At 37.6% G+C, this 14,351-nt stretch overlaps 1 protein-coding gene across 1 annotated transcript; it reads left to right on the top strand.

Annotated features, from left to right (window-relative positions):
- The first annotated feature begins 8,341 nt into the window (after window positions 1-8,341).
- On the top strand, window positions 8,342-9,230 carry LOC150108485 (exosome complex component RRP43-like). The gene has a single exon (XM_090415893.1). It carries the CDS (start codon window positions 8,380-8,382, stop codon window positions 9,208-9,210), a length of 831 nt encoding a protein of 276 aa, XP_090272019.1. The 5' UTR covers window positions 8,342-8,379; the 3' UTR covers window positions 9,211-9,230.
- The last annotated feature ends 5,121 nt before the right edge of the window (window positions 9,231-14,351 follow it).

Genomic DNA, 14,351 nt, shown 5'->3' with positions numbered 1-14,351 from the left:
GATGAATGCAAATATGAAATTGATGACAGATTAGTAGCGAGCATGTCGCGGGGGAAATGAGTGCACTTTCGAAAAAGAGAAGGATGGTGTGAAGGTGAGGAGAAAGAATGTTAAAAAATCAGTGAAAAAGAAAACGAGTAATGTAAACTCCGACGGATGTTAAAAAGGACGAAAGTGAGGCGAGAGGGGCGGAAGGAAACGAAATTGAGAGAACGAATGAAACTGGAAACGGCATCATGAAGGAATCGAAACTGGAAAAAATCGAAAGAATGAATGATAGCGAAAGTTGGACACATGTTGGACCGAAAGAAAACGGAAGCACAGAGGGATGAATGAGAGAGAGAAAGTGAGAAGAGAGGGTCGAGGGCTAGAAAATTAGGAAGATTTAATGATATAGAAAATGTGACGCGAGATTCAGAAGTTGAATTGGATTGGATGAGAAAAGAGATGAAATGGATGCGGAATCAAATTAAGAAAATTCGGGTAAAATATATTAAAACAAATCATGATGGTACGAAAGACTTAACGAAATATGAACGAGTGGCGTTGTATGGCGACTCCATTATTAAAGGTGTGCTGGATGATAAGATGCATAAGGTATGTTTTCCAGTAAAATGAGTAGAGTGATTGAGGCATTGGATATGAGTCGGGAGCGAACAAAGGAGTTAATGGTTTTAATCGGTACGAATGATTTGACAGAGGACAAAGAGAGCGTGAGAATGGATATCAGGAGGCTGCTTAGAAGGATAAAAGAGAATAGTGTGACATAAGGGTGGTCAGCGTGTTACCTAGGAATGATTGTCGTGAGATGAGGCGGAGAGCATGGATTATAAATGATATGCTGGCTGAAATGTGTGAGGAGACGGGAGTGCAGTTTGTTAATGTGTTGAATGAGTTCGAAGGACGAAGCTGTATGGGAGCGATAGGCTGCATTTGAGTGGTTACGTGTGAGTTGCTTAAAAAGACTGCTGCTGGAAGGTAGAAAAGTGAGTAGAGTGAGAGAGAATAAATCAGATCAAGCGGGAAGTGATGTGGAAGAGTAGGAGAGTAAGTTAGGAGAGATTGAAGAGATGGTTATGAATGAGGAAGTGAGTGGTATGGGTATAGAAAATGAGAGAATGGGTGTGCAAGAGGAACAGGAAAACGAGAAGGCTCAGGATAGACAGGGGTACACAGCACGAGAAAGGTGAATGCTCCGAGAGGAGGTGAGAGCATGTGTAGAAACGAATGGGATGACCTGGGATCAAGAGGAAACAGTTGGAATTGAAAAGGGTTCTAAAATAAAGAAGCAGAAAGGGAAAAGGCCCCAGTCGAGCATTGAAAGATCACATCGAGTGGGTGGTATCAGTGGAACTATCTATAGATCCAGAAATGAACTGTTGTGTTTGTATACAAAGGCTAGAAGTATATGAAACAAGGCAGATAAAATGGTTGCATTAATTGCGTCTCTTCACCCAAGGATTGTCGGAATAAGTGAGACATGGTTGGAAGAAGACGACATCCTGACAGGAATAGCGATGGAAGGGTATGATGTCTTTCGTGAGGATAGAAAGGGAAAAAAAAGAGAGATAGAGTGCTATTGATGATAGAGAAAGAGTTATGTCCATACAAAGTAGAGATGCAAGAGGGAAATAGGGCCAGTGGTTTTGAGGCAGTATGGTGTGAGATAGAGGTGAATGGAATCAAATACTTGGTTGGATGTTTGTATCGACCAGGAAATGTGGGTGGTGGTGGTGGTGGTGATAATGAAATGTATCATCAGCTTATTTTCTTATTAGCCAAGCAAATAAGAAAAGGGTGATCATTATGGGTGATTTTAATTATGGCAATATAGACTGCAATGATGAGATAGCAACTGGAAGTAAAGAAAATGAGTTTCTTGTGTTTTTGGATGATAACTACACCAGACAGTATATAACAGAGGGCACGAGAGATTTGAGGGTCTTGGATTTAGCCATCTCATCAGAGGATGTAATTAAAGATGAGGTGTCAAACCAATTGGTGAGAGTGACCATGAGAAGATTACCTGGGTGGTTTCTAGCAGTGTGTGGACCTCTGTGAGAAACGGCATATGTGGAACCACAAGGGGGGGGAGTGATTATGAAGAGCTCAGGAGACAGTTTGTGGGTGTAACATGGAATGAGGAGTTAGTTGGAAAAGAGGTCAATGCAGCTTGGGGGATTTTCAAAAACTATCTAGTAGATGCAATGTCTAAATATATTCCAAGGGTGAGAAGGTTAAATAAAGTAGGTATAAGATGGATGAATAAATAGATTAAGCATGCGATAAGAGAAAGGGGGCATTGTGGGGCAGCATAAGCGAAGTGGAAATAACCAATTCCATGAGTTCTACAAAGACCAGGCAAGGAGGGTCACTTAGTTGATGAGGGTAGCTAAAGAGAGGTATGAACAGCAGTTAGCTAATGAAGCCAAACAGAATCCTAAGGAGTTCTTTCGATATGTAGCCAGCAAAAGAAAGACATTGATTGGAGAAAATGGTATAAAGACAGCTGTTGCGGAATGTGTGGTGGAGATGCTTAATGAGCAGTTCATACAGGTCTTTCAATCTTGTGAATGTGATGAATATGACTTCATGGAGAGATTGAGAGAAGTGGATGATGGGGAGGAGAGACTGACTGTAAGTGAGCAAGAGGTGTATGGGGAGTTAAGTAAACTAGATGTAAATAAGGCTGTGGGACTTGATAATATATCGCCATGCATTCTGAAGGATTGTACCAGGGAGTTGACAGCTGTCTTGACATATTTTTTAATACGAGTCTTCACTCGGTCAACTCCCTCAGGAGTAGAAGGATGGCAAGATTGTGCAACTTCATAAAGGAAGTGATCGAACTCAAGAATTAAACTATAGGCCTATCTGTGTGTCAGGTGTTGTAGTTAAATTGTTGGAGAAGCTTGTGAGAACTAGGGTCGAGTTAGGTTGACAACAATGGTATCATCTTTGATGGACAGCATGGATTTGCTAAAAGGAGGTCATGTTTTAGTACTCTATTTACTTATTACAATAAACTGACCGCTTCCTTGGACAGAGGATACACAGTGATATACTTGGATTTCGCAAAGGCTTTTGATAAAGTACCTCATGATAAATTGATAGTCAAATTGGAGTGGATGGGGTTGGATATTAGATTGGTGCAATGGATTGGAGATTGGCTGTCTGATAGGTATCAAAAAGTTGTGTATGGGGTAGCGATGTCGAGGAAAAGGAAAGTCACTAGTGGAGTGCCTCAGGGATCTGTTTTAGGGCCATTGGTGTTTAACTTTTATGTTAATGATATAGGTGAAGATTTGGATGGAGATATTAAGTTGTTTGCAGATGGTGCAAAGTTGAGACGAACCATGAAGAGTAGTGAAGATGTTGTGACCTTGTAGGAAGACTTGAATAAATTGAGTGATTGGGCACGGAAATGAGATGCGAGTTCAATGTTGCAAAATGTAAGGTTTTAAAATGTGGAAAACAAAGATGGGATGCAGAATTTATTCTTGGTGAGGATATATTGTTGGAGGTGGAGGAAATAAATAGATCTCGGGGTGATAGTGGAGAAGGATCTGAAATCTAGGGAACACATAGCCAAAATTGTGAAGACAACACAAAGGCCTCTGGGAATGATGTGGACTACACTGACTTCAAGTAGGGAGATTCTTCTTCCATTGTATAAGGCTTTGATTTTAGGCCACACATGGAGTATTGTGCCCAGATTTGGTCACCGTGTTTTCAGAATGATGATATGTTGGAAAAGGTCCAAATGCGACTGACTAAGGTAGTTTCTGACCTCTGGAATGTCGCGTATGAAGAAAGATTGAGGAGAAGCAATTTGCAGAGTCTGGTGGACAGGAGGAAGAGGGGAGATATGACACAGAGGCCTACAAGTTGGTAAGGGGTGGTTATAGGATCAATGCTGGAGAAGTTCTACAGAAAATAGTGGGAGATCGGGTGAGAACCAGAGGTCATCCCTGGAAACTGTATAAAGAGGGTGTGATTAGGGGAGTGAGAGGCAGGTTTTTTTCGTGCAGAGTTGTAAATGATTGGAATGCCTTGGCTGAGAGTGCGGTGCATGCAGGGAGTTTGAATGTGTTCAAAGCACGGTATGATGAATTGTGTGTTATAAAAGTACCTCCCAGCCATGAAGTCTTGGTAATAATAATAATAATAATAATAATAATAATAATAATAATAATATGACCTATTAGTAGACCAAATTCTAGGTGTAGACACTGAAGCCCTGACGAGTCGTCCAATAATTTCGAAGGAAAACCTCTTCATAGGATGTTTGTAGTAAACTAAACTTATCATGAAGTGTTATCGTAGTATCTTCGGATGACCTTCCCATAGTAAACCCATTTTCTTCATTGCAAATTAGAGATTCACTTTAAATCCCATTTCTCAATGTGAGCCCTGACCAATTTTTCCAAAATCTTCACCACCATTCTTGATATACTAATTTATCAATAGTTGGTTACGTCGGTTTTTGCACCACCCTTGTGCAATGGAATTACCATACATTTTTCTCAGGGCTATCGGTAGATTAGATCGCGCCCTGAGGTAAACAATTAAATATCGCCCCTGATGGATTATGAGACAAAAATATAAGAAAATCTCTAATTGCTGTTTTGTGTTTATTAATACAAAACGATTACATAATAATATTAATTAAATGTTTGCTCTATGGGGATATTGCACAATAACAATGTTTATGAGCTCTTCTAAATTTAAATTATAAGCTATGTTCGCCTTTATCGATATAGTTGCTAGGCCAATCAATCTTTCTTGGGTCATTACAGTTTGCAAATAATTTTTAATCAGTTTAAGCTTGGAAAAACTTCTTTCCGTACTTGCTGGGCTAACAGGAATTGTTAACAGGAATTGCCTGCCGCAATATGCCTGAATGAGCACCCTTATTAAGCTAAGCCATGAGGCAGGCTGCCTCTGTGCTACACCCTGTCGACGGTACTGTTCTTTCCATTCCTGCAGAATCTTCCCTCTTCTGAGACTCATATTAATCATCCTGGTCAAAGGAATGGCCAGATCAGCCAAACAAATCTTTTAACGCATGTGCTGATATCCCGTTAGTCCCTATTGCTGAATTCTTATTCATTTGTGCAACAGTTCTAATACTTCGTCCTCATGTACCTGCGTTTCTTCATCTAGTGAAGAGGAACATTGAGCTCAATGTTGCTTACACCAGGTCGATAGCTTTTAACAAAATGAGCACTTATTAGCTGATCAACCTCTTCTGTATCTTTAACCCTAACACCGTCTGGATTTAGAAGAGCGTTTCTTTCATATTCTTTCTTTCTTTTCCTTGCAATATATCGATAGAATTCTCATGGGTTCTCTTTAGTACGCAGAGCCAGTTTCTTTTCATACTCAGACTTTGCTTTCCGTACAACAGTTGTGACTATTATAGCCTGCTGCTTATAAATTTCATAACGGACGTCATGCTTATGCAAACGGTATTCCTTCCACATCGACCTTTTCTTACGAATATCTTGCTTAATAAGATTACATATCCATTTGACTCCTACTCTATTTATTCTTCGAACTCTCGGGACATATTCTGATATCGCATCATTTAAGCATTGTTTAAATGCTTCCCCTGCGCTGTCAATATTCTTTCAATCCAGCAACCGATCCCATTCCACTGAACTCAGTATACACCTCAGTTGGTAATAATTTTCTGCTTTGTAGTTCAGCATGTAACCTTTTCTGAATGGAACACTCATAAACTTAGTCAATTCCCAAGTGAGCACCACATGATCACTGTCGCAAACTGGAGGCAGAATAGTTATGTCTTTTACTGAAACATCCTCTGACACTATAGTCAAGTTTAACACTCTTTGCCCTTGAGTTCCTTCTGTCACATGTTGCTTGAGGAAGTTGTCAGGCAACAGCTCAATTAAATGCATTTTCATTCTTCTCATGAGATTATGAAAACTAATTGCACTGTACCTATTTCTTCTCTTGTACAGCCTTTTCAGACATCTTGGAAATCCCTTGCTCAGATATATATACGAGAATTTGAAAATCACAGGGAATGAATGTTTCCATAATCATAAAATCGCTGAAGAGATCTGAGTGGTATGTTAAGCGCTGCTCTTTGATTCAGATAACTGAAATCAATAATTGAACCAAATAAGTGATACCGAAGTTAAGAAAATTATGCTGTTTGGAACTGTTTAATGGAAGACCACTGGTGAACAAGATATGCTGCTTGATTGTTGATCCATGGAGAATAAATCGATATACTAGATTGTGATCTGAACTGCCTAGAGGATAAACAATATTTGTGCTAGTATAGTTAGTATAGTTAGAAGGGTAAGTGTACGTTATAGTAACCTACTATGATCTCCTGTTTGTTGCCTAAAACATCAGCTCTATCATTTGCGACTTCAGAACTTAACCCTGATCACTTTAATCATGTAATCTCTTTTATTATCCTTATGATTTGACACCTGCAGGGAGTCCAGGGTCTCATCGAAGGAGGGCATCTGCTCTACAACTCTGTCTCCACCATTCAATCATCAACTGGCTGAAATGACACCAACGCCATCTACCGCCGACTAACACTGGTCTCTCCACAGACATTCATGCCCACGGTGGAATTTGAACCCGCAGCCTTTTGGCTGGAGAGCGGATACGCTCTCCAATCCGCCAACCAGACATGCTTTAATTGTCTCACGAAGAACATTTCCACTACTCTATTTGGTAGCTTTACTATCCGTATTTGAAATATAGATGCGACTATCTGCTATAATTTTCACACATTTCAATGCTGCACTGCTGTAAGTTATACTGTTTGACTTTCCTTTCAGCCTCTCGATACTGTAATCATTAAAGAGTATTTAAATCAGCATACTAATCTACCCACATGCACAGCACTATCATATCATAGGTTTTGGAATCTCCCGTGTATTAGGGGGTGATATTAAAACAATACAGAACACACACACACACACACACACACACACACACACACACACACACACACACACACACACACACACACACACACACACACACACACACACACACACATAGTACTTGGAGCCTGTGTAGCTCAGTGGATGTGGCGTTTGCACACCACGGCGCTTGACCGCACGAAGGAAGACTTAGTTTCGAGTCTAGTCGGCGACTAGAGGAAATTTTTCTAAGCCTTTTTTCGACCGGTTCCCGAGTTAGTCGATCTCTGGCACGGGCAAGCGGGTTTTTCCTCCCGCAAACTCAAGAAAATCGACCGTAGAACCCACATTATTTCAGACATTAAATATATTGTGTTAGGGTTAGGGACCACGAGATGGCGGCACATTTGAGCCGTCTCTCTTCACTATGTACCGCTTAATTAGTGATAGCCTTGGGCCATCTATCTCTGATTGGTACCAGTGGAGATTGAACTGCCCACTCAGTCTCAAAAGTTAGATAGGGCTAAATGGCGTCGCCTACTCCCCGTATACGGGAATAAAAAGGCGTTAGCTGATTTTTTTTATGTATAGTACTTAAAAAGCGCCATATATTCATGATTTCTGATGTCCTTGCCAAAAATAACATGGTCGGAATTCTTGAGATTTGAGCTGATCCTAAAGAATAAACTGCAAACTAAATGAAATTAACACAGTCTCTGGGCCGGACTTTGAGTTTATTTATATTTCAGTCCGGAGTACAAAAATAACCTTCAGGGATTTTATATGATTCCATTCTTGTACCAATTAAATAAATTTCACTGTTTCTTTTTTAGTTATGCATTAAAGAAATAGGTAACGTATAGTGACAAAGAAACACTTAGAGGTTGATGGTGTCGTAGTGTATCGATGGAGTATTAAGTGGTGGAGACAGTGAGTTTTATGGAGTGGACTGCACTCTGGAGCTGATTCCTTGGACTCCTATGAACTGTCATGCAATAATACGCTTTGGGAATTTCTCTCTTGCCTCATGGTTTAAGAGTATATAAAATATTGTATAACAATTTAATGTTATTTTTTTTTCTCATAATGATATATTATAGTATAATGTACTTGACAAGGAATTATATTTTTGTTTTCAGCTTTAGAAAAGCTTAATCTGAGAAATAGATTAATTGCGTCTATGTATTGAGTAATCAGCTAAGCTAGTTTAGCTGATTTTTGATTTGATGTATTGAGTATAAGTAAATCAGTCCTGAAGATCCTTCAAGATTAATGATTAAGAATTTATTGTAAAATATATAAGAATAATAATAACAGTAAATCCTACTGTGCTGTTTTTGGGCTACTTTACCTTTAATTTCATTTTGCTTTATTTTCTAAAACGTGCCGCCAATTTCTTTGGTTTAAAATGAGCTAAAGAAATAGTTTTCAACTAAAAGATCAGCGAAGTTTAAATTTAAATATGGCTGCTGTGTTGAAGACGATTCAGCCTTTGGAATACTATAAACTTTTTATTGACAGTGGTGTAAGACCTGATGGTAGAAATGTGCAGAAGTTTCGACCAAATACCATAAATATTGGTTCAGTTTCAACGGCTGATGGATCTTCTTTAGTGAAATTTGGTAATACTTCCGTGTTATGTGGCATTAAAGCAGAACTTTCAAATCCGACCCCCGAAGAGCCAGAAAAAGGATATATAGTACCGAATGTAGAACTGCTTCCACTGTGTTCCTCAAGATTTAAACCAGGACCTCCTAGCGAAAAAGCCCAAGTATATTCCCAGTTTATTTTAGAAATAATTGAAAATTCGCTTTGTATTCGTCCCGAAGATTTGTGTGTACTTAAGGGAAAGTTGTGTTGGTGTTTATATATAGACATAACATGTTTGAATTATGATGGGAATGTTTTAGACGCTTGTATGCTCTCACTGCTTTCGGCTTTGAGAAATACTTCCCTTCCAGATGTGATAATAGGTGAAGACGACGCGATCAAAGTACAGACTACTAGAATACCCTTGACTGTATATTGTCATCCCCTGTCTTCGACATTTGCCATATTCGACAACCGCATCTTACTATCAGACCCAACTGTTGAGGAAGAAGATCTTGCTACAGGTACAATAACCGTAGTAACGCAAGAGGATGGAAATGTATTAAATGTATGGAAACCTGGCGGAAGCCCAGTAAATGAAGATCATTTACAATGGTGCATAATGCATGCCAGACAACGCTATAGGGATGTGTCACGTGTTTTGGCAAAAGCATGTAATTCGACTGACAAAGGTATTGAATAAAGAGTTTGGTATTAGCAGTATCCTTGATTTGACAATTAATTTCGATTATATACATAAGAAAAAAACAATTTTTTTTTAAAAAAATAGTGCACTTATATTCAAATACGAATAGTACAAATATATCATTATGAAGTAGTGTAGATGGTTGAGTTGTGTAATGTGGAATATCCTTCCATGGTGAGGCCTTGGAGGTGTCACATATACTTGCCTTATATTTCTTATGTTCTGCTAAGATTAAATGATAGTTTTTTTTTTTTTTTTTTTTTCTATTTGATTTCTCTTGGCCCTTTCTCTAACATCAGGCAAAGAAAATTTCAAATTGTATTTGAAAAAGTTTCACATTTCTCACATCAGGCAAGCAATGAAAATGAAAGGGTAGTACTGTAGAGATGTAAAGCATCTCTACACTACCCCCTTATTGATCTGATGTTTTTTTAAATGACTATGTTTAGTTTCTAGAGTAGGATTTTCAGATTACCTAATCTAAAATTTAGCTTGATCATGGTACTAAATCTGAGCTGCAACAGTTTCTAAGCATAAAATACTTTCTGTATGGAAACCATTATTGCAGAACTAAGTAATGGGAAAAAGTGTGACTTGAATGTTATACATAAATTACTGGAACATCAAACAGCTTTTATGAATGTTAATGCTGGATAAAAACCATGCTACTAATATATAATGTGTGGACTTGTCTGTATATTCCAAATGATCACATTAAATTCTTTTTAGGCACACCTAGAATAAGATCCAGACTTGAAAGTTACTTTAGCTAGTGATGGTTTCTTTCAAATCTCCTAGAAACTTTTTTTTTTTTCATTGTGCAATATAGACAAACTGACTAGAACACACAATTAGCAAATGACAGCATAGCCTTAGTAGTTTTGGCTGTAATTCACAACAATAACAACCCTTCCAAGCAAGAAAACAAGAACCGTTTTAAGTAAAAAAAGAAACTTTCTCCCTCCGTTTTCCACATAGCAAGATCATATCCTAAGGAATGACGTATGTCACTGTTTGTTTTTTTAAAAATAAAAGAACTGGAAGGGGGGGGGGATTGACTTCATCTAATGAAACAATGAACTGGGTTGGTTGTTGGTCTACTAAACCAATCTTGACCTTTGATGTAGCAGCAGCTTACTTAGCAGTAATCCCGCTAGAAGTGGTAGTATGCTGATTGCAATTAAAATAGTTATCCCAAATTGAATTAATGATTACAAATGTTAAATACATTTTTTTCATGCTAACTTATAATAATAATACTAAAGTTATATTAAGACATACCTACCAACTATGATATATCTGTCACAATCATTTTGAACAGGTAAGTAATCTCATTCACAACAATCTTATGCAAAGTTTACTTTTAGGTAGTTCAATCTCCGAAGTGTTTGTCAGTGTAATAATATAATATTAATGAGAAAATATTTGAGCTTGTTAGCACTAATTCAGATGCAACACTAAGCACCAGGATTGATTCTCAGGATCTCTTACTTTGTGACTTCTATCATCTTGTTATATTACTACACAAATCACAGACCACATCTCGAACAAAGATCACGTATAACTTTAAGGGGTGAATGTGTCTCTATGTTGTTACTTAGAACTGAATAGAATATGTTGTTTAACAGTGACAATATGCTGTTCTTTAAACTAAAGCATCAGTAGCAATTTTAATAACATTCCTCTTAATTCACATGCAGAATCTGAGATGATATTATTAATTAGCAGAAGTTGGTACACAGAGAATTAAAGTTAATGAATAGTATTGACTGTTTAGACTTACATGCTGGTTGGCATTCACTATAAAGTTTAATGGAATAAAAACAGCACATAGAAATAATTAAACACATGTTTAATCAATCCTATATTTCGTCTTAGTCACTGGACATCATCAGGGAAACAAAATTGTAAAAATACACACAAAAACATGTGTTCAGTCTAATCTTTTCCACAAAAAAAGATGAAAAGATTAGACACAGAAGCCTAGTCCTGTGAGGGGGGGGGCACCTTCTGTGAGCTAGCTGTTGGGTGGGAGACCTAAGAATTAAAGTTTCCTAAATCTTGGGAAACTTGAGTGAATGAGTGGAATGGATTGCCATAGGTAGTCATGTCCTGATAGTGAATTTGTTTAAGGAGAGATATGATAGGTATTGTGTGAATAATGGTCAGCATGGGTCTCCCATGATGAGTCTTCTGACTTCATGGAGATACCTGTATAACAATAATACTATGAGATACAATTTGTTTATTATAAAGTTTAATGGAATAAAAACAGCACAAATAAATAATTAAACACGCGTTTAATCAATCCTATATTTCGTCTCAGTCACTGAAACATCGTCAGGGCAAAAATATTGAAATTGTAAACTTTAATATTGTTTTTAGAATTTTTAGAAAAGCAGCAGATTTAAAAAAAAAAAAAAAAAAAAAACTTAATCTTAATAACCATAGTTGTATTAAGATTAGTGTTTTTTTTTTTTTTTTTTTTTTTTTAAATCTGTTGCTCATTCTAAAAACTATTACAATTTATAGTTTCAATATTTTTGCCCTGACGATGTTTCAGTGACTGAGATGAAATATTGAATTGATTAAACGTGTGTTTAATTATTTATTTGTGATGTTTTTATTCCATTAAACTTTATAATGAACAAATGGTATCTCATAATGTTATTGTTATACAGATATCTCCATGAAGTCAGAAGACTCATCATGGAGACCCATGCTAACCATTATTCACACAATACCTATCGTATCTCTCCTTAAACAAATTCATTATCAGGACACAACTACCTATGGCAATCCATTCCACTCATTCACTACCCTAAGCAACACAATAACTTGTAAGTTTGTCTCTGTCTTCCATCTGTCAACTAAACTCTGTGACCACATACACTTTCAGTCTGTCCTAATAAGGAACATTCCACAGACCTCTCACCTCTAGGCAATGAGTCACTCAACTCTAGGTCCTCTTCACTACCTCCTGATCCACAGATGACCAGATCTATGTACAGTACTCAAGAAGTGGTCAAATCATAACCTTATAAAGAGGGATAATCTCCCTATCTTTACTTGCCACTGTGTTCAACAGCCAACTAAGACTTAGTTATTTTGCCAATGCACCCTCTGTCCAAAAAGAAACTGAACTTTTGATAGAAAATAAAACACAGGCCAATTATAATTATTCAAATAATTTATTTCAATCAATATACTCTCCCTCAGCTTCGATACAGCGTTTGTCACGGTCAATTAATTCGTTAAATGAGGTTTTTTTTTTTAATCGGTTTTTGGGATACTGTTGAGGGTCGTAGTTACTGCCGCTTGAACATTTTCAATGGTGTCGTTTTGCTTTCCTTTCATCGGTAAATGAAGTCGGGGGAAGAGAAAGAAGTAACAGGGTGCTAAATCAGGTGAATATGGCGAGTGATCCAACACACAAATTTAATTTTTGCTCAAAAACTGTCTCACAATGTTCGAATGATCAGATGGTGCATGATCGTGCAAAAGTGACCAGCTGCCTGCATCACGATATTCATGCCGTACGTGACGAATTCTCGCTATTAATCGATTCAAAACTTCGAGATAAAACTCATCATTGACTGTTTGGCCAGGTGGAATGAATTCTTTTGGATAATACTCTTGGAATCATAGAAACAAATCAGCATTGTCTTTACTTTTGACTTCTCCAAGCAACTTTTTTTCGGATGCCCCTCTTCTGGTGGGCATCCGAAACAAAGCACTCTGGTACTTTGTTTCGGATGCATACTCAAAACACCATGTTTCATTACCAGTAACGATCATTTCAAGGAAGTATGAGTCCTTACGAGCGGTTTTAGTGATGTCCTTCTGGTGTTCAATTTGATACATTTTTTGGTTGTCGATCAACTTGTGGGGAACAAATCGTGAATTCAATTTACGAAGGCCCAAACTCTCGGTCAAAATGTTGTGCACAGTTGATTTTGGAATCCCCAATTCATCTGCAATCAATCCCATGGATGATTTCGGGTTTTTTTTGATGAAATCAATCACTTTTTGGATGTTAACTTCGCTCATTCAAGTTTTTGTACAGCCCCACTTTTCGTCGTCCTCAAGCATCTCATGACCACTTTGAAATAGCTTAAACCACTTGTAAACTTGAGTACAGGATAAGCATTCATCACCGTATCTTTTTGAAGCATTTGATGCATTTCAGTAAAACATTTACCAGGTTTAACACAAAAGTCAATACCAGCTCTCTGTTTGAAACTCATTTTCCGACCGTTCATTAAAACATACTGTCACTCTTGGCACTATAACTCGGTTTCTAATGAAACAAATGTCATAAACAGTTGATACAATACTAATGAAGATTGCTGCTTTCGACAACAAAAAGATACAACAAGTGGCGCCAATAGTTTCTTCTATTTTCGAAAAGTTCAATTTCTTTTTGGACAGATGGTGTATGTCCTCTTAACTTCAAATCTTTATCCACCATCAACACCAGATCCCTAGTTTCATCAATTTTCTTTGATCCAGTACCATCAGATATGATGCAAAGTATGTAATTTTTTTATCCTGAAGCGCATAATATTACATTTTGCAACAATAACTTGACAACCATTATTTTTTACCCTAGACTGCCAGTTTACTTATCATCCTGCTATTTATATCACCTTAGCTTCCCCCCCCCCCCCCATTCACACACAGACACCAGTTTTTCATCGTCAGCAAACAACAGTACCCCTCCCTGAAAGAAAATCATCCCTATATCATAATATATAAATTTAAAGGATAACATTTGAGGCTAGCAGTCTGGTGTGAAATAGAAGCCAACAGGATGAAATATATAAATGGCTGCTACTTTAATCCAGGGGATGAACATAGATGGCCTGCATTGGAAATTAGCTTGGGGACATAGATTGCGAGGAAGAATGTTCACAGGGAGGGAAGTAAATGGAATTGACACTGTTGTTAAGAGAAACAGCATGTAATGTAGGGGACATGAGGTTCAAGAGTGCTGGATCTGGTCATAGCATCAGAAAACTTAACAGTAACCAATCTAGCTAAACTGCCTCTGCTTATGGAAAGACTAGCATGGTCTTGATGCAGAAGGTTGCCAGACATGCATAATTTTATGTTAAGAAGGGATATATATAAAATTA

Source organism: Typopeltis vanoorti, chromosome 3 (genome assembly GCF_054136105.1).
Source record: "Typopeltis vanoorti isolate ZY-2024b chromosome 3, IOZ_Tvanoo_1.0, whole genome shotgun sequence".
NCBI lineage: Eukaryota > Metazoa > Arthropoda > Arachnida > Uropygi > Thelyphonidae > Typopeltis > Typopeltis vanoorti.
The sequence above is the reverse complement of the archived record's forward strand: the minus strand, read 5'-3'. Positions and strand labels throughout refer to the sequence as shown.